Genomic DNA, 18237 nt, shown 5'->3' with positions numbered 1-18237 from the left:
TGCTGCATATGAGATGTCGCTCCGATTCGAGGGAAACCTTAAAAAACGAGACCCAATCACGTCTTCCTTGTCGATCAGTTATAATTCTCGATATATTTAACTCGACCCCCCCCCCCCCCCATCACCCTCTTACTTTTTCAGTTTGACGTCTGGTTCTTTTTTACGATGTACACTGGGAAAAATACACATTGGATCTAGAGTCCAGGCTCTTAAAAACATCGACAAGAAAAAATACTCTTGATTCAATCAGATTTGAGCTTAAATCAAGAACCAAGCCTTTTAATTTGAGCGGATTTCCTTTTGATTTAAGCTTAAATCTGATTGAATCAAGAGTCCTTTTTCTTGTCAATGTTTTCAAGAGTCTGGACTCTAGATCCAATGTGTTTTTTTCCCAGTGTATTTGTAAATCTATATCTGAAGCTCGCATGTATCGGCCCCATAAAATCCGCGGAGCATATGTTTTTAGTGAGCCTCGGGTAAATTTGACCCAGCTCGGACATCCAAGGGTTAATTGTGGTATGTTGAGTAACTAGGATGCTACGCCTCCTGGCCGATTCGCGGTCCAACCTTCTGAAGCGCTTCGCGGATCAGAGGCTACGCGTAGCGCGTTACTCTTGTTTTTTATGAAGTTCGATACGTAATATAAAGTGAAGTCAAATGAAGTAAAACTAAGTCACACAAAAAAGGGTTACATGAAAAAGGACATAGGTCAGTCGGAAAATATTTGAATCATTGATTGAGAATCACTTATAATTCTCATAAGATATAACTGAATATAAAATAATAAATTCATGATGAATGAGATTGAGACAAACATTTTTGTCATGCAGTCCTTTATTTGTTTTTCAATCTGCAACAGCATCTCCGTAATAAAACCTACAACTCCCGGACTCAAGAGATGTCAAACCGACCAGTTCGATTAAAAACTGCTGCCGGTTGAAATTTTGCTTCTGAATCCATATGAAATGCAAACACAAACTTGAGGTATGAGATCACAATACAAGGCTCGGTCTTCATTCAAAATTATCATTGACCAAGTCTAATTTGTTGGCGCTTTTTGGAGATGATACACATTCAACAAACGACTTAAATTGGATGGAATAGTCCCATTAGAGTCGCTCGGCGAGCGTCACAATTAACATCAACATGAAAAGGTTGCCGCATACAGCACCAGAAAAGTTTATATTTTTAGATAGATACGGAAATGAGCATATGAGATTATTTCCAAGAAGTTGGTAACGCTGAGAGGAGAGACTATTAATAGACCAATGATCCCCGCCACTAGGCTTTCAAAAACGACTGTCCCTATTAAAGCGATGATTTTTCGATGACTCGAGTTGTATACCCGTGTATTATGGCGTCACTTTAAGAGCCCTCAAAAAAGCTTCGCAATTTTCTTTGAAAAGTAATCATCCTCTCTCAGATCGCAGGCTCTGTCGTGATAAGGAGGAATGTCGTATGAACCTTCAGACGTCACCAAATTCCCCTCGATGTGACACACATTTTCAGGGAAACATGAGAATATTTTCCTTTTAATTTTTCAGAGAATTTTATTCGCATTTTGATACAAGACGAGTTCGAAGGAAACTATTAAAAACTTTCCCCAATCCGAAATCTGTTATCGGGGAAAATTTGGCAAAAATGAAAAGTTCATACAGTATTTTCCCTCAGGACGGTAGGATTTCACATATACGCATATCACCTCAATTTCCCGTTCACCCGTAAAATTTTTCCAATCATATTATTTTCATATTTTCATATTAAATAAACACATATTTTCACATTGGTGGAATCCATATGATTATCGTTGCCTGACATATATTTAACTAGCCAGCTATACAAATACACGGAGTGAAAATCACTATAAAACTACACGTAAAATATTGAGTTTAGCTTTTTTTGGGGACGGGTGGGGGGGGGGGGGCGCAAAACTGGTTCTCTCATGTGTGAGACAAGGACCAAATCAGCACATTTCCTCTCTAGTAACCTCTTTGATTATTTGGACGAATTAATCTTTGTTTTCTAGACGGAAGAACGTAAGTAATATTCAACGGTGCGAGATTACCGCTCACAAATTGAATTTTTAAGGGAAATTGTTTAAATTCACAACTGAAAATTGCACTGATTGTCCGCAAAAATCCGCTAAGGAGGGATATCAATACGGGCCGTTCATGGGTCAACCCTCTGGTTGCATTTCCTCAACTCTACGGTTTTTTGCTCCTTAATGATTTTTATTTTACGGAATGCATCATGACCCTCGTAAAAAGTGGCAGTAGAATCTGTGTTCCAAAATACCATAGACCTAAAGCCGGCTGTAAGATTTTCAATAGCTTCTGTAGCCGGCTGTACAATTTCTTATAGCCTTTTGTAGCCGATGGCGATTAAGCAACAGCCAGACTATAAAGTTTATGCTAAACGTTACTAAATACGGATACTAGGACTTGGTGAGTTTTTGGACTACCGCTCTCTTTTTGTGCCGTAGTATCTTGACATATTTTGCGAGGAAAGCTCCGTACTTTTGAAGGATGCCTGTCATTCTTAATATGTTGGAGTGCCTTCAATTTCTTATGATACTGTGCAATACCTCTGGTGTGAAATAGTTGCTTCAGACGCCGTGAAACGCTGCGGCGCGGTGCGGCGGGCGGGCAGAGAGCTCGAAACGCAGATTGGAGCCTACAAACCTAGCAGTGATACTTCACGCATTGCGCAATGCGTGAAGTATCCCTGTTAGGTTTGTAGGCGCCAGTGCGTCGCCGCTCCGCTTTCTACAGCCTTAGCCTCTTTCTATAACCTTCTTTAGTCGGCTATAAGAACTCCTATGGTATTTTGAAACGCAGCTCCTATCGCCAATTTTTATTAGGGGATTTAGATATTTCGGATATCTTTTTAGGTCTAATACTGGCCATAAAGAGAGTTTGATACCGATTTTGGCTAAAAGTGCGAATATTAGCGCATTCAACAGCAAATCTGCATTTATCGTCAAATTTGGCCTTTAGATTCATGAGCAGGCCCTTATTAGACCTGAACAGAGACCAGAAATGACCACATTACGATGCATTCTATAAAATATAGACCTCAAATGGTTAAAAATCGTAAAGTTGAGGAAATTCAGAGAGGGCCCAAAAACGATCCTTATCGACACCCCTCTTTTTTGACAGAATTTCCTCAGTTGTATTCTTGTAAAAAATTCAACTGTTTATAACCCTCTATGGCACTGCGTCACGAATTCGTTACAACGTATTTTTGGAGTGTTTAAAAATTGGATATTTCCCTTGTGCCATAATTTTGCAAAATTTCATCGGTTGTTTCTTTTTTTGAAAAATTGATTCCCTTGACTTTAAAATTTTGAAAAAAAATTTGGTGCCTTTTTTTTATGCAAGCTACAAAATAAATTGATGTCCCCTAGAATCCGAGATCCAGAATTAATTCATGCCATGTGTCAAGTCAACCTTGGATCGGAATAGAAAAGTTGCAGGTGCCAGGTGTCTGAAATTTGATGAATTTCGTGTTTAAGTGAAAACTACTGATTGAACAGAACACGAGGATACCCTTGGTTCATGAATTGAACAATTATTGGAGAAGATACGACAAAATGATCTAATCTGCTAAAATACATGTGTTTAAATGCGAAATACCGCCAGATGACGTCACTAGGCGGCGCATTTTCTCACTTTTAAATCAATTTTTAGACTATTTCCCATTGCAGAAAAAAATTATAAAAAACACTGAAAAATCAGCTCTTTAGGCACTTTCAGATGAAGCAATAAAACATTTGTGTGCAAGTTCTCCATTACAATTCCATCGCAGCGGAAACGACGAAATGACTAAAAACGGCCCCTTTACTTTCCTCATTGTATAATTGTCCACAAGCCTGACATAATATCAATTAAGTTAGGGGTCGGGCGAGCTGAGTCGGCGCAGTTCATTTACATCACGCAGGGGTCATTGAAAACTGATAAACGGCATGCGCGATTCAATTTAATCGCGCGCTTGGCTCGCGTTGCGACGCGCGAACTCGGAAAATCGATCGTCCGACCCGACCGCGAACGGCACGGCATGGCAGTCTCGCGTCTCGCCGCGGCCGAGCGCGGCCAAAGTTCACGTCGACTCGTTTATTTTTCGCTCGTCCCTTCATAGAGTTCCATTCTTACATTCCTCAGCATCTAGCCGTGTTTATTCTAGACTTTCTACTCGTGTTTCAGCCTTAAAATGCCTCTTGGGGATGCAATGAACGGACCGCGTTTCTAGACTGTCAATCGATGTGACTTACTCCAAGTTCAATATCACTAAGACAACAGTGCCATGTGCTCCTTGCTTTTATGATTTAATCACTGCCCCCCCCCCCCCCCCTCGTCAAAAAAAATCACTTTTCGGTTATCTTTACAAGATTAAGTTTGAAGTGTTTAACACCCGTCGAGTGAAAATAGTACATAAGGGTGGTTGCCTCCTCTTCGAATTGGCAGTCGTGTCTTTGTTTACATGCAACTTCTGAAAATCGAGTTTGGTTATGTTTTGCTGTCATTCGGTTTTATGAGAAATACCTAATTAACTCTTGGGGTGTGCGTTTGTCATAGTGAAAATCTGTTTGCTGTTGTTTGTTTAAGAAGGGAAAATGTCCAAAAATGACCGATGTTGCGGCGTCTCGCTGTCAGTTTACCGCCAGTTCCTGTCAGCTATATTTTGTAAGTATATGCGGATTTTAAATTATATAAATGGGCACGAAATGAAAACTAACAAGACTCTTGGTGCTAAAATGGAATGATTTGTATAAAAGATGGGATTGCCCACGCTTGTTATTTTCCGTCATGGCTTTGAAAAGTGTAGCCTCTAAAAAAAAAAGCCTGAATCCAGGCTAAAAGTTTGTTTTTCCTAGGGAGAAGAGACTAAACTAAAGGGCTACAAGGTAGTAGAACACTGCTGGAGTCACACTTATCTGCGGGGAAATCAAGGCGAAAGAAATTCTGAAAATTTCAATCACAGTCACAAAAATTTTAATTTTTTTACTTTTTTTTGGCCTTGATTCCCTGCAGAGTAATGTGGATCCAGCATATTACAACCTCGTAACTTACAGTTTGGGCCACATTTTTTAGTGTTTTTTTTTCTTGTTTAAACAACACTATGTTGATATATAGTGGCGGATCCAGAGTGAGTCAGAGGGGTTGGGCATTTGCTGATGTCAAGCGGGGATTTGGCCCATCCATTGCTGGTATATTGAGGAACCTTTGGTTCAGTAAACTTGCTTAGATAGTTCTGGAGTTCTGTCTACCATTTCCCTCTTTCCCTCTTTCCCCCTTTCCTCTTCGTTTCCTCTTTACCCCCTATTTTGGTCCGAAGGGGGGGGGGGAGGCATGCCATCAACGCCCTCCCCCTTAGATCCGCCACTGGTTTAAGAAGCTGCGTAGTTGCTGTCTTCGATAATGTTGACTTCGTAGAACATCTTGGACTAACCTTATAAGTGGCCACCGATTGTTCGATAAGTATCGATATATTTTTATTGATAGACTGGTTAAAGGGGTTATATCATTGTTTAGATCCAATCTAATTTCGATACAATTAACATTTGTTTCAAAGGAGGCACGAATCTGAGTAACATAGCATCTAAATCAATATGCAGCATGAGAGCGAATATGATGCAATTGCACACCCGCTAAAGGACATAGGCAAAACGAGATTTTATATGCATCGTACAAAAAGTACATTCCTAAAGTTGGCTCATAGGAGATTTTTGCAAGAATGTGAGTGCAAACTTTTCGTAATGACATTAACCTGCCAGATGTTCAATTTTAGAGCTCATAATTTCTTCTTTTTTGATGATTACCGATTTACTTTTTATCATAAATACGCATCTGAATTATGGGTCAAAACTCTTTAACAGTTCATGAATTGGCAATGCAATATTCATTTGCAGAAAAGTATGCACTCCGGATGAAACTCTCTGTCAATATAACGTACCTAAATATGATTCAAAATCGACCCTCCAGAAATAATTAGTCTCAAAATTCAACACGCAAAGCCTCCGATTATACCTTATTTAGTACCAACACACAGAGGTAAAAAGAATCGCACAAATGTCGATATTGCTGCACAATTCTCGCGATTTTCTTTTTCAGACTGAGAGGAAGGAGGGGTGTCAGTCCCCCCTTACACAATGTTTCAGGGGGGTAAGGTTCCCTCACGAGAACCTTAGAGGGGAAAAGGAGAGTCTAAAAATAGAAAAAGTGTCCTCCGTAATTGCTGGAAAGCTCCATATTTGAGGATTTTAAGTATTAAAAAATAGAAAATTTCCCGATTTTCACCCATTTCATTTCGTTACGATCTCGTGATGCAAATCGAGTCTCCTTTTTAATGTACGTGATCTTGGGCAGAGCCTTATTCTCCCTTTTACATTCGCATTGGTACATGGATTTAGCATTAAATCAGTCCATTCAAACTTTTTTAACGTAAAAAGGGGTGATGATACTAAGAACATTCGAGGAAAATCATGATCACCGATTGGCTTATTGAGAAGGACCCATGCGTGTGCAAAATCCAAGCCATACGCACGTGGCAATTCAGAAGAATTTAATCGATAATTGATACGAGGGCGGCCTTTAAACAATCACCAATGATCACTTCTTTAAACCCAAATAATTTAATCAGTCATCGATCAGACTTATGTCATCATTTCCGATGAAAATAGTCTATTTTTACGACAGAAATATTAAATGTAGCTTCTATCTCACATGTGTATCTGTTATTTTTTCCTTCTCTTCTCTAAAATCATCACGTGGTTTGCGTGGCGTGCTTTGCGATGTATCGATTGATCTGCCATTTAAATCTATGGAAAAGGATCGATAAACAGGGTGTTCGCGACCAACATCCTTAATAATCGATTCTTTACCATATCTTCAAATGGGGAAACATTGACAATCGATCATTTTCGCCTCGCCACTGGTGGTTTTATTTCCCTCCTTCTATCAACCACTTTGGTTTCAAAACACGTGAATCACAATAATTGATGAAAAGGGTGACCTTTAAACCCCTACGAGTACATGATCATTTTAGGTTATTCGAATTTGAATCAGGTTTCGAAAATCTCAAAGGTGCCGGCCCATTATTTTTCATTTTTAACTTTTGTTGGTTGCGGCTTTTATCAGTTTGGAAACCAGCATGCTTTATTTAAAACAGGCAAACATGTTCGATTGTCGGCTTTCACAAAGACTCGCCCTTATTTTATCTCCGTGTGTGCTAACTTTTCTCAGCTATCTGCCAAATCAAGTTCATTCAAAGATGAGTCATATCCTTGTTTTCTACAAATGCAACCACGTGACGTACGCGATGAAGATGAGAAAGGAATTGGAAAGTTCCAATTTATGTATTAATAAAGAAAATATAAATATATTTTCCCAATTACCCTATTTTCAGCTCTAAGATAGCTCATATTATTAAGACTTATCAGGCAATATTCCAAAGGAAAGATACATTTTGGATCCTTTCCTCATTTCTTTCATGGCTCGGACAGAAAATGTAGTTCAGCCGTCAGAATATTCTCTTTGCTTTCACATGGAAATGGGATATGAAAAGTTGCTTCGCTAACAAGATATTCATTTTGAAAAATCTTGGATAAAATGCAGTTCGGGTGAGGTGTGACACTTGAGAGATTCACCAAAAATCGTTCAAAAAATGTTTAAAATAACTTTCTTTCAGGTCTGGTCTACGCAAGAGGTACGAACAACCATTTGAATACATTTGTGGTGAAATTGCACAATAATCACGCTTAGCACATCAAATCTGCCTAAAATATGCTTTAAAATTCTCAATTTTTGCAGTTCACATCTCGTTTTTTCCAATTTACAGCGCTTACGAGCACTTTTTTCTTACAATTAGTTGCCGTTACCAACAACCTGATTTGCGCGGAAAGAGATGTAGGTCGGTAAGGAGAATCTAACCCGACTGATCCAGCACGTCTTGAGAAACTGTAATCAATTTCTCTCGCGTATGACCTCAGCAGTTTTAAAGAACTCAATTTTACTTTATAATGCATAACGAAGGAGAAAACACACACTTGACGACGACACAGCTCATATGTGCGCGAGAAAGACTGATAACAGTTTGCGAGATTGTTTGCTCACTAATGTTACATTTTCTCACATTTTTCTCTGGGAAAACTATTTGCTTCCGACTAAGATGCTTTGGTGCCCATGAAAATACTAAATTTCAATTTTGATTTGCTCAAAGTGATTATGTATAATTTCCATGCAGATCGTAAATTGCACGAGGGCATTTTTCAAACCTGAATTGATCAATTTTTTTCTCTTTTTTTTCTTATATTATTATTTATTGGTTTTTTGTGTAAGTATCGCTCTAGGCGGTTCTAAAATTTCCAAGGAAACTCCCTGGTCCGTAGAAACATTTTGCCGAACAACAAAACTGCGCAAAATGTCTCCGTTAATTTTGAGTTCAACTCGATCTTTTAGCGGCATGAGAGTCAAATAGTGTGCGAGAAAAATGAAGGCCTCCAGAGGATTGAGTATAAAAATACAATCAGCGGAAATCGTGAATTATCTCGCCTGTCGTTCGGAGAGGTGCGGACGTTTTGATTCCCGCACGTGTGACATTGAACCTCCGAAAATGCCTCACAGCTCTGTTTTTTATACGTCTCCATTCGGTCTCGCTCGACGGAAATAAAGGCTTCAAAAGAGGAAATACATGAATAGAAAGGTCATGTCTCATGTTCATGGTTGATAGCAACTGTATTTTTTTCAAAGACTATAGTTTTCACGTTTTCTTACTCGTAAGTTTACCAAGGTACACAAACCGTTTCTGCCTCTCGGGTTAGAACGGTGATGAATCAATTTTAGAATCAGTACGGCGTAATTATTTAATGCAAAGTAGGTGGCAAAAGTCTATACCCTTGAAAAGGCGGCTCCAGACTATACGCATGACCCCAGACTACGGTGTTTCCTCTTTACTTGGCCAACATTTGCCGTTGACTATCAGAAATTCGATACCTGCCAAGTGACATTTAGTCACTGACTAAGTATGGAGCTGGCTTTAAAGATGTGCTGGTCCACCGTCGCTAACCCCCCCCACCCAAAGCGCTCGGGAAACAATGAATGTCGATCCGACAATCGAAACATCACGCTCTGGGTATTCTAAAGGAGCGGGGCGGGGGTGGTGGTCTTAATTGGACTTATTTCTGTCAAACGGAACTATGTGCATTAAGACATGAGCTCTAAGACCCATAAGAACGCATACATAACAGGGCTCACGTCATAATTCACATAGTTCCGTTTGATAGAAATACGTCCAATTGGCCGATTTCAATCATCATTACAAGCTCAGGTTTACTAAATTTGCTGCAAATTAGATAGGTAAAAAAATGAAGCTTTAATTGTACAGGTGATCCCAAAGTCCTGCTTCACGCGTATAACTTGTTCGAGCCCCATTTCAGGGTACTTTCTTAAATTTTCGGGAGCTGCAAAAAGTCTTTTCTCTTAATACAGAATCACTTACAAAATTTTAAGTCTTGCTCAATGTGTTCAAAAGTTACAGGGGTGATGCCTAGTAATAGTGGTGCTGAACTTTTGGATCATCCTATATGCATTACTGTTCCGACAATTTTCCGCTCTTCAGAAGGCTTAAGATCTAATAATTAGTCTCTTCTTATATGTTTTAATTTAAACGCTTCGTGCAACAGGTAGGGAGGAACCTTGTTGAAATAGGAATTTGATGGCGATTATCGTATGAAATTCATCCCATTTGCCCTAAAGTAAAAGAAAAAAGTAATGCACTCTTAGTTTAAACTGCGTCATTGTCTGTATTACACTGTTTCATTTGATTTTCTTCGAGACGAATCAATAATAATCAAATAACAGTGATAATACACATAGTAATGGGCATTGAACTAAAATTTGTAGCCGCATTACTAGACACTGCCAGTCTTCCTGTCTTGAATGTGGGAGTTCGTGATGAAAATCATGGAGTTTAGTTCCCGTATTCATGAACAAGAGTGGAGTGAAGTAACAAGGTGATACTAATATCAGTGAACGAAGCGCATCGAAACATCACGTTCTGGGTGTTTCAAAGGAACGGGGTGCGGGGGTGTGTCTTAATTGGCCGGTTGCAATTATCATTACCAGCTTAGTTGCTAAATTTGCCACAAAATATGCACGTAAAATAACGGAACTTACATTGAAAATGAGTGCGTGGTTGATAAGTGTGTGATATCAAGAAATGGGCCAATTACACGTTCATCGAATTTTGTTTTGATGGTTGATTCTCATAGATAAATTGACAAGCAGTCATTATGGCTGTCAAACCACCGAGTTTCTGAATTCAGTTTTTACATAGCTCCCACAAAAAAAGTCTGTAGATGATGTCATTCATCGCATCAAGCAGTCATTATGGCTGTCCAACCACCGAGTTTCTGAATTCAGTTTTTACATAGCTCCCACAAAAAAAACGTCCGTAGATGACGTCATTCATCGCGTTAAGCAGTCATTATGACTGTCCAACCACCGAGTTTCTGAATTCAGTTTTTACATAGCTTCCACCAAAAAGCCCGTAGATGACGTCATTCATCGCGTCAAGCAGTCATTATGACTGTCAAACCACCGAGTTTCTGAATTCACAAGGGGAGTCTACGAAGTGACATCCTGGGATTGGGTTCATTTTGCTTGTACATGAAGAAGAGACAAATCTAAGGTTGACGTATTTTTTTTTAGCCGCCACCTCCCAACCGTTCTCGAGATATCGATTTTTAAAGTTACGATTTTTGCACGTTTCCGCGCGGAGTTCCGGCGAGTCAACTGAGCGCCGGCAAGCTGCACGAAGCGCGTTTCCTATCAGCGCTGCAGACCGGCCGTTCTTATCAGTAGTTCCGTGGCCGAGTGGTAGAGTGTTCGCCTACCGTTCCATCGATCGCGAGTTCGAATCCCGCTTCGTGCCGCAGCTCTTATGGAAGGCCGCAATGCGTTTTTACAAGTTTTCTTTATTTTTATCACACACGAAGGGGTCCGCCCCTTGCCGCTACGCGGCCCAACCCCCGGGGCGAAAAGGCGCGCTTCGCGGCAAGCGAAATCATCGAAATCGACCGTTGACGGTTACTGGGTAAATAATTTTAATTGAATGATAAAATGATGTTTCAAATAAAAATTTCCCACCACACTATATTCTTAATGACTTTTTCCTTACTCTGAATTTGCAACCGTCAACGGTCGATTTCGATGATTTCGCTCGCCGCGAAGCGCGCCTTTTCGCCCCGGGGGTTGGGCCGCGTAGCGGCAAGGGGCGGACCCCTTCGTGTGTGATAAAAATAAAGAAAACTTGTAAAAACGCATTGCGGCCTTCCATAAGAGCTGCGGCACGAAGCGGGATTCGAACTCGCGATCGATGGAACGGTAGGCGATCACTCTACCACTCGGCCACGGAACTACTGATAAGAACGGCCGGTCTGCAGCGCTGATAGGAAACGCGCTTCGTGCAGCTTGCCGGCGCTCAGTTGACTCGCCGGAACTCCGCGCGGAAACGTGCAAAAATCGTAACTTTAAAAATCGATATCTCGAGAACGGTTGGGAGGTGGCGGCTAAAAAAAAATACGTCAACCTTAGATTTGTCTCTTCTTCATGTACAAGCAAAATGAACCCAATCCCAGGATGTCACTTCGTAGACTCCCCTTGTCAGTTTTTACATAGCTCCCACAAAAAAACGCCCCTAAATGACGTCATTCATCGCGTCAAGCAGTCATTATAGCTGTCAAACCACCGAGTTTCTTATTCAGTTTTTACATGGCTCCCACAGAAAACCGCCGTAGATGACGTCATTCATCGCGTCAAGCAGTCATTATGACTGTCAAACCACTGAGTTTCTGAATTCAGTTTTTACATAGCTCCCACAAAAAAAGTCTGTAGATGACGTCATTCATCGCATCAAGCAGTCATAATGGCTGTCCAACCACCGAGTTTCTGGATTCAGTTTTTACATAGCTCCCACAAAAAAACGTTCGTAGATGACGTCATTCATCGCATCAAGCAGTCATTATGGCTGTCAAACCACCGACTGAATTCTGGTATTACATAGCTCTCAAAAAAAAAACCGCCGTAGATGACGTCATTCATCGCGTCAAGCAGTCATTATGACTGTCCAACCACCGAGTTTCTGAATTCAGTTTTTACATAGCCCCCACAAAAAAACGTCTGTAGATGACGTCATTCATCGCTTCATCGCAAATCAAAGTTATTTTCAGTTCTAGTATCATCGACTATCGATTATTTGTAAACGTGCGTGTTTCACGCGGAGAAATAACCGCTGCAGATGAACGTGTCATTGATCGACGAAACCAAGACAGAATAAAAAGAATAAGCCAACGTGGTGACTGACGTCATTGATATGTTTTATCAGCGGGAGATCTCAATTTTCATTAGAAGCACGTCGTTTAGATCAATTGAATTTTTGCAAATCCATCGGTGCACAAGTCATCAAGGACGATTCCGTCACACGCAAAAGAGACCCTTCAGTCCTCAAATTAAGCGGTGGCGTGAAGGCGTGAGTCGTCAAAGTAATTGCGAATTATAAGAATTTAGGAAAGTGACGCAAGAAAGAACAGGGAAATGCACTTTCATATTGAAAAAGAGGCCAAACATTTCGTCATTCACCGCCGCGGATTTCTCTTTCAACTCAATTTTCCTTTGATCACTGTGGTATGTCCACTTCAAGCGTCAAGCCTCTTTAAACAGAGTACTTCGATACCTGCAATGTCATGCCTCTTACTTATGTCTGCGTGCAACGACGTCTTTTGTTCTTTGCCGTGCAACCCACAGTTAAGCGAAGATTTTTCATTTCGAATATTTTTATATATTCTAATCAAATTAATAACAGAGTCACGGTAAATGATGCTCGATGGGTTCGAAATGACGGACAATCTATTGATCCCACGATTGACGATTTCATCATGATTAATTCATGATAAGAATAGATGTTAAACGACTCGACTCTTATTGACCTCCTGAGAATATTTTTAAAACAAGCAAATGAATTTCGTCAACATTTAGATTGAGGTTTTTATTTTCTCTCCTTTTTCGGCGCCCTTTATTATCATTAAACACGAAATATGGTGCACGCATTCTACGCGCGGGAGAAGGACCATGGTCCGCCTTCAATTCTAGAGATAGGCAAAAGCGGACTCTCCAGAGTCGTAATAGTGGTATTGTATAAACGTTACTGTATCTACTTTATATTACCTGATGATTTTACGATGAATGTTTGGAAGAAGCATCTTTGACCAAAGTTCGAAACCACGTACCTCCGAATGCTACGTAGCATACTTCCCATCATATTTAATTTTTTATTTGGAAAACTAGTCAACATATTTTCTTGAAAACATTCTTGATGTTTCCTCTCTGTTAGTATAATATGTTGTATAAATTCCAATCCATAAAGTTGGCTTATTTCTCTTCGAAAAAATAAAAATGCACTGAAAAAAAATTCTCGGCGTTTTTACCAAGGTCCGTTGGTACTTTTACCATCTCACTTGTTTTATTAATTATTGGTAATTTTACCAAGACAGACTGGTAAGCTTATCTAAAAACCGTTATTTTTACTGTTTTTTTCAGGTAAGGATACCACTTTTATTGGTAATCAATTCCCGGTAACTTTGCCATTTTATCTCGGTAATTCTACCACAGTCGATAAAAAGTATGGCGATTTTACAGAGGTCCGGTAAAATTACCGAGAAAGTTCAAAAATTTTACCGAGATTTCTCCAAAACCCAATTTTCAATTTCAATTTTCAATTTATTACCAATTCTATAAATGGTAATTTTACCAAGAAGAAACCGGGATCAAATAGAACCCTGAATTCTTGGTAATTTTACCCTTTTCTTAGTAAATACACCGAGATTTTTTTTTCAGTGTGGAGAATAAATTTTGAAACACAGCAATGGAGATACGTGGGTTCGTACTTCGGTCATCGACATTCACTACCTTCACCTTTCAAATAACACAACCTTCTCTCTTTCCCTCTGTTACAGGCTGCATCGGTAGTCTGTCGCTCGGTCTGTCCCTGGGTTGGTCCGCGCCGGCCTTCGTCAAGATAAAGAACGGCGAGGCACCGTTCGAGCTCACCATCTACGAGCAGTCCATCGTCGTGGGCGCCTTGAACATAGGCCTCATGATCGGCACCTACCCCGCCGGCTACTTGATGGACCGCATCGGGCGGAAAACAACCCTCCTCTACGCCAGCAGCTTCTCCCTCATCAACTGGATCCTCATCGCCTTCGCCTCCTCCGAGCTCTACCTGTACGTAGCGCGACTATTCGCCGGCCTTTGGGCAGGCGCCATCTCCACGCTGGTCCCCATCTACGTCACCGAATGCTCCGAGACCAAAATCAGAGGCAGCACGACCACCCAACATCTAGTCTTCATGAGTGCGGGTATACTCCTAGGCTATATCATTGGTCCCCAGGTGGGGTACATGGATTTCGCGTTGATCTGCGGTGCCTTCACCGTTTTCTTCGCTATAGTTTTCTCCTTCCCTCCCGAGAGCCCATACTTCTTGACCATGAAGGGCCGCACCGAGGAGGCCCGGGCGGCTTTGGTCTGGCTCCGAGCCACCGATGACGTCGACAACGAACTTAAATCCATCGAGGCCTTCATCGCTGACGGCACAAAGGGCCGCTGTTCCTACAAAGACCTGGTCAAGAACCCCCTCTACAGACGCCCCTTCTTCATCTGTCTCGTCCTGTGGTTCTGCCAGAAGTTCACAGGCTTCTACACTCTCATCGCTTACCAAACCGTGATCCTCCCGAAGAAACTGGGCGTGCTCACCTCCGACAACTGCACGCAGATCGTGGGCGTCATCATTCTGACGTCGGTGTTCATCGCCTCTCGTCTGATGGACGCGACGGGCCGCAAAGTGCTCTTGACGGTGTCTCACGTTGGCATCGCGGTGTTTATGGGTATTGTGGGGGCCTTGTACGCTCTCAACGACACCGGTTACATTCGGATTGAAGATTACTCTTACCTTCTTGTGTTCTCGTTCGTGGCCTACGTGTTCTCTTTCTCTATAGGGATCGGGCCTATCGCTTCCTTGTACACCGGTGAGGTGCTCCCGCAGGCTGCCAAAGGGACCGCGGGGTCGGTGATCTTGTCACTGTCCTCCATTGCATCGGCTGGTAACACTTTCGCTTTCGCTGCTACTGCCAACTGGATAGGCATGCACTGGAATTTCTTTTTCTACAGCGCTCTCAGTGTTGCTTCCTTGGTGTTCGTGCATCTTTGTTTGACCGAAACTAGAGGGCGGACGTTCCAAGATATACAGAGTAACTTGAGCGTGAAAAAAAAACCGGAGATGACCGCGATTGAAAAATGAGATGGGTCAATTGCGCATTTTGATGGCAGAACCTCCTAAAAGCTGAGGCTTCCTATCCACTTTGCATTGGTGGATCCAACAACTTGGCAACGTTGCTTTCCTCCATTTAAACCTATGGCAATGTATCGATTCTTAGAGGGGCCTGCGGACTGATTATTGAAATTGATAGACAAAACTATAGACAAAGAAGACATGAGGGGTATGGAGCGATCCTATCGGTTGAAATGTGTGGTTCTTATAGATTAAGAGAGAAAATGATAGACTAACTGTCGGGTTTTTAGTGGATTGCCGTTAGTTAGTCTATTCCTACTGCCTTTGTCCATTGTAACCACCAGCTTCCACCAATAGGTTCCCTCCATATCGTTTTTGTCATCTTTGTCTATAGCTTTGTCTATCAATTTCAATAATCGGCCCGCAGGAGCTCCGACAAGAATTGATTATTTAACATAGGTTTAAATGGAGGAAATCCGGTGTTGCAGATCGCTGGATCCGCCTCTGCCACTTTGGATGAATTTACCTCCCTAATTTATGTGATGAATGACGTCATCCATCCACCATCGATTGTACATCATGGTTTTCTCTCCCTTTGGTCGCTTGTAGCATGCGGATGATTGTTTGTATAGCCTGTGGTCAAGGCTCTAAGATCCTGTGCGTTTTTCAATGTATGCATTAGCAAGGCCTGGTTATGAAAAACTTTGGTACGAATCAATGCGATGGATGTCGTCGCCATCTAGGTTTTTTAAAGGGTGATATATTTCTGTTAACGTTGGACGTATTTTGTTGCAAAAAAGTTTCCTATATTTTTTTATGAATTTGTGAGTAAAGCTCGACATTCAAAGTAAGTTTTTTGTCAAATCGTGCAACTAGCGTGCCGTGACGGTTCGCGTTAATATAATGCAAAGCCATTTTCCAAAACATGTAAGAAACTTGCGTCTCGGTTGCTGAATATGACAGCAAACCACCTTTGCACGTGGACAGTGCATCCGTGCTTCCCGGCTGTGGAAAAGAACTGAAGCCTTAGAAAACGAGATTTGCAAAACCCTTGATACTCGTCTCCATTCCCCAATCACTGAGTGCTGTTTTTTGTTGAATGTTAAGAATTTCATTGAAACAAGTTATCTAAAATTTCCTCAATGAAAAGTGTCATTTTCAATTTAATCAGCCATTGTTGTAAACAAGAGTGAAATGGCATCATTGATGGTTTGACATTTTGAACGAAGACAGTCACTATTCTTTTTTTAAGAATATTAGAGCCTTTAATCCCCTAAGGAGTCCTCAAGCCTCTCAGAACAGAGCAATTAGCCAATAATGTTAAAAAGGTTTCGCATGATTACTCACGCAGAAGATCAATTGACTGAATGTTCACTTATTCAACTGTACTACTTCGAATTATTAAAAACTCAGGCGAGACCCTTAAAAATATTGATCGCAACTTTTAGGTGAAAATGGCTTATGAAGCTTCATGTATACACCTGTATGTCCGGCAAAGTTGTTATTGTGAGTTAAATATAGAGAGACACCTAGAATCATTTTATTAAAAAGTCGAGTGAGCAAAATAATAGCTGTCATCTTGCTTTAACTCAGACTGATGAAGACTCTCTCAAAATAATTTTACTCTGTGATACAATGTATTTAAACTTAGTTAGTACTTACTTCGAGTTCTGGTGCTGTTATGTTATACTTCGTAAGTAGTTTCTTTTGTTCTACTTTGTTGCGATAATCCTCCAAGTTCAAATATTTGTTCGAACTATTTTTCCGAGGGAATCCTTTAGTTGGTAAACAGATATCTCTAAAGTTTGTTTTTATTTCTGTACCAATATAATTCAAAAAGGAAAGACAAAAATCGTGCTGAAATCGTTAAGAGTGATCGTAGCGCGGGTCCGAAAAAAGGTCCGAAACAATGTGAAGGTCACACACATTCACAATTTTTCGTATTTTCAAGCTGATATATCAAAATTTCATTTCCCGACACCAGATTTCTATTTGTACTTTAAACTTAAAATAATGTGTAATGCTAAGCCTGCTCTCCTGCAGGATCTTTGACTCACGGGGTTTTTTGTTGTTAAAAGGTATACGATCTCATAGTGTAAAGTTGTCCGTGTCTAATCACCCTTATTCCCCCACTTAAAAGATAAGTGCCTTTATGTCTTCCGTTTTTAGTAAGTTTATGTAAATTGTTTGGCAAAGTTTAAATTGATTAAAAAAATGTATTTGTTCTTCTTAAAATTTTTGTAATATCGACTCGTACCTTCACCGAACAAAACTCATTTTAAGTAAACGTGCATTTTTTACCGCTGTTCGGCGTCAGGTACTTTCAAACCTATTTGAGTCTTCCATCGACTAAATTAGAACCGGGAAGCTTACAGTGTTATTTGTGAAGAGATTATGATTGTATCCATAATTGTTGTCCATATTTAATCTACGCGTCTGAGAATTAATTCTCCACTCATTTTGAGTGTTTAAGGTATAGGTATTTACATATCATAAAAATACTTCGCAATAAGAGCACGTACTCGTCACGTGACAACTCGCGGCTTTTAAGTTTTTAAAATTTGATTTTTGTTAAATTAAGATATAAATCGGTTCAATTCAATGTAAACTTTATCAACTGTTATCAATGATTGTCAAACATTGGAAAGAAATCAACGGCAATGACCGAGGGGGTATGCAGATGATTCAGCTATCTCAACTGCATCATTTGCTTCCTATAATCTATTATCTTAGTGCCTACTATTCTTTACTTCACGTCACTTCAGCGCGGTAAAACTTTTAAAAGTTATAAATGAAATGAGATTCTTTTATTTAATTTTGTTATTTTTAAAGAGAAATAATTTTTTGTTGCTAACTAATAATGGATAACGACACAGTTTTTTTAAGATATATATAGCA

The 18237-nt window shown here is 40.4% G+C and overlaps 1 protein-coding gene across 1 annotated transcript; it reads left to right on the top strand.

The window, feature by feature from the left end:
- The first annotated feature begins 3971 nt into the window (after window positions 1-3971).
- LOC109043457 (facilitated trehalose transporter Tret1) lies at window positions 3972-17941 on the top strand. The gene is made up of 2 exons (XM_019060656.2): window positions 3972-4682; window positions 14009-17941. The coding sequence occupies exons 1-2, from the start codon at window positions 4613-4615 to the stop codon at window positions 15346-15348; spliced, it is 1410 nt and encodes a 469-aa protein (XP_018916201.2). The 5' UTR covers window positions 3972-4612; the 3' UTR covers window positions 15349-17941.
- Window positions 17942-18237: the final 296 nt, after the last annotated feature.

Source organism: Bemisia tabaci, chromosome 4 (genome assembly GCF_918797505.1).
Source record: "Bemisia tabaci chromosome 4, PGI_BMITA_v3".
Taxonomy (NCBI): Eukaryota; Metazoa; Arthropoda; class Insecta; order Hemiptera; family Aleyrodidae; genus Bemisia; species Bemisia tabaci.
Note: the sequence above shows the minus strand (reverse complement) of the source record. Positions and strands in the feature narration are given on the sequence as shown.

Excerpts from the sequence above, each read along its gene's own strand:
- LOC109043457 (XM_019060656.2), top strand. The coding sequence starts at position 4,613 with ATGTCCAAAAATGACCGATGTTGCGGCGTCTCGCTGTCAGTTTACCGC. Across the intron at positions 4,683-14,008 it reads GTTCCTGTCAGCTATATTTT|GCTGCATCGGTAGTCTGTCG; the intron begins GTAAGTATATGC and ends CCTCTGTTACAG.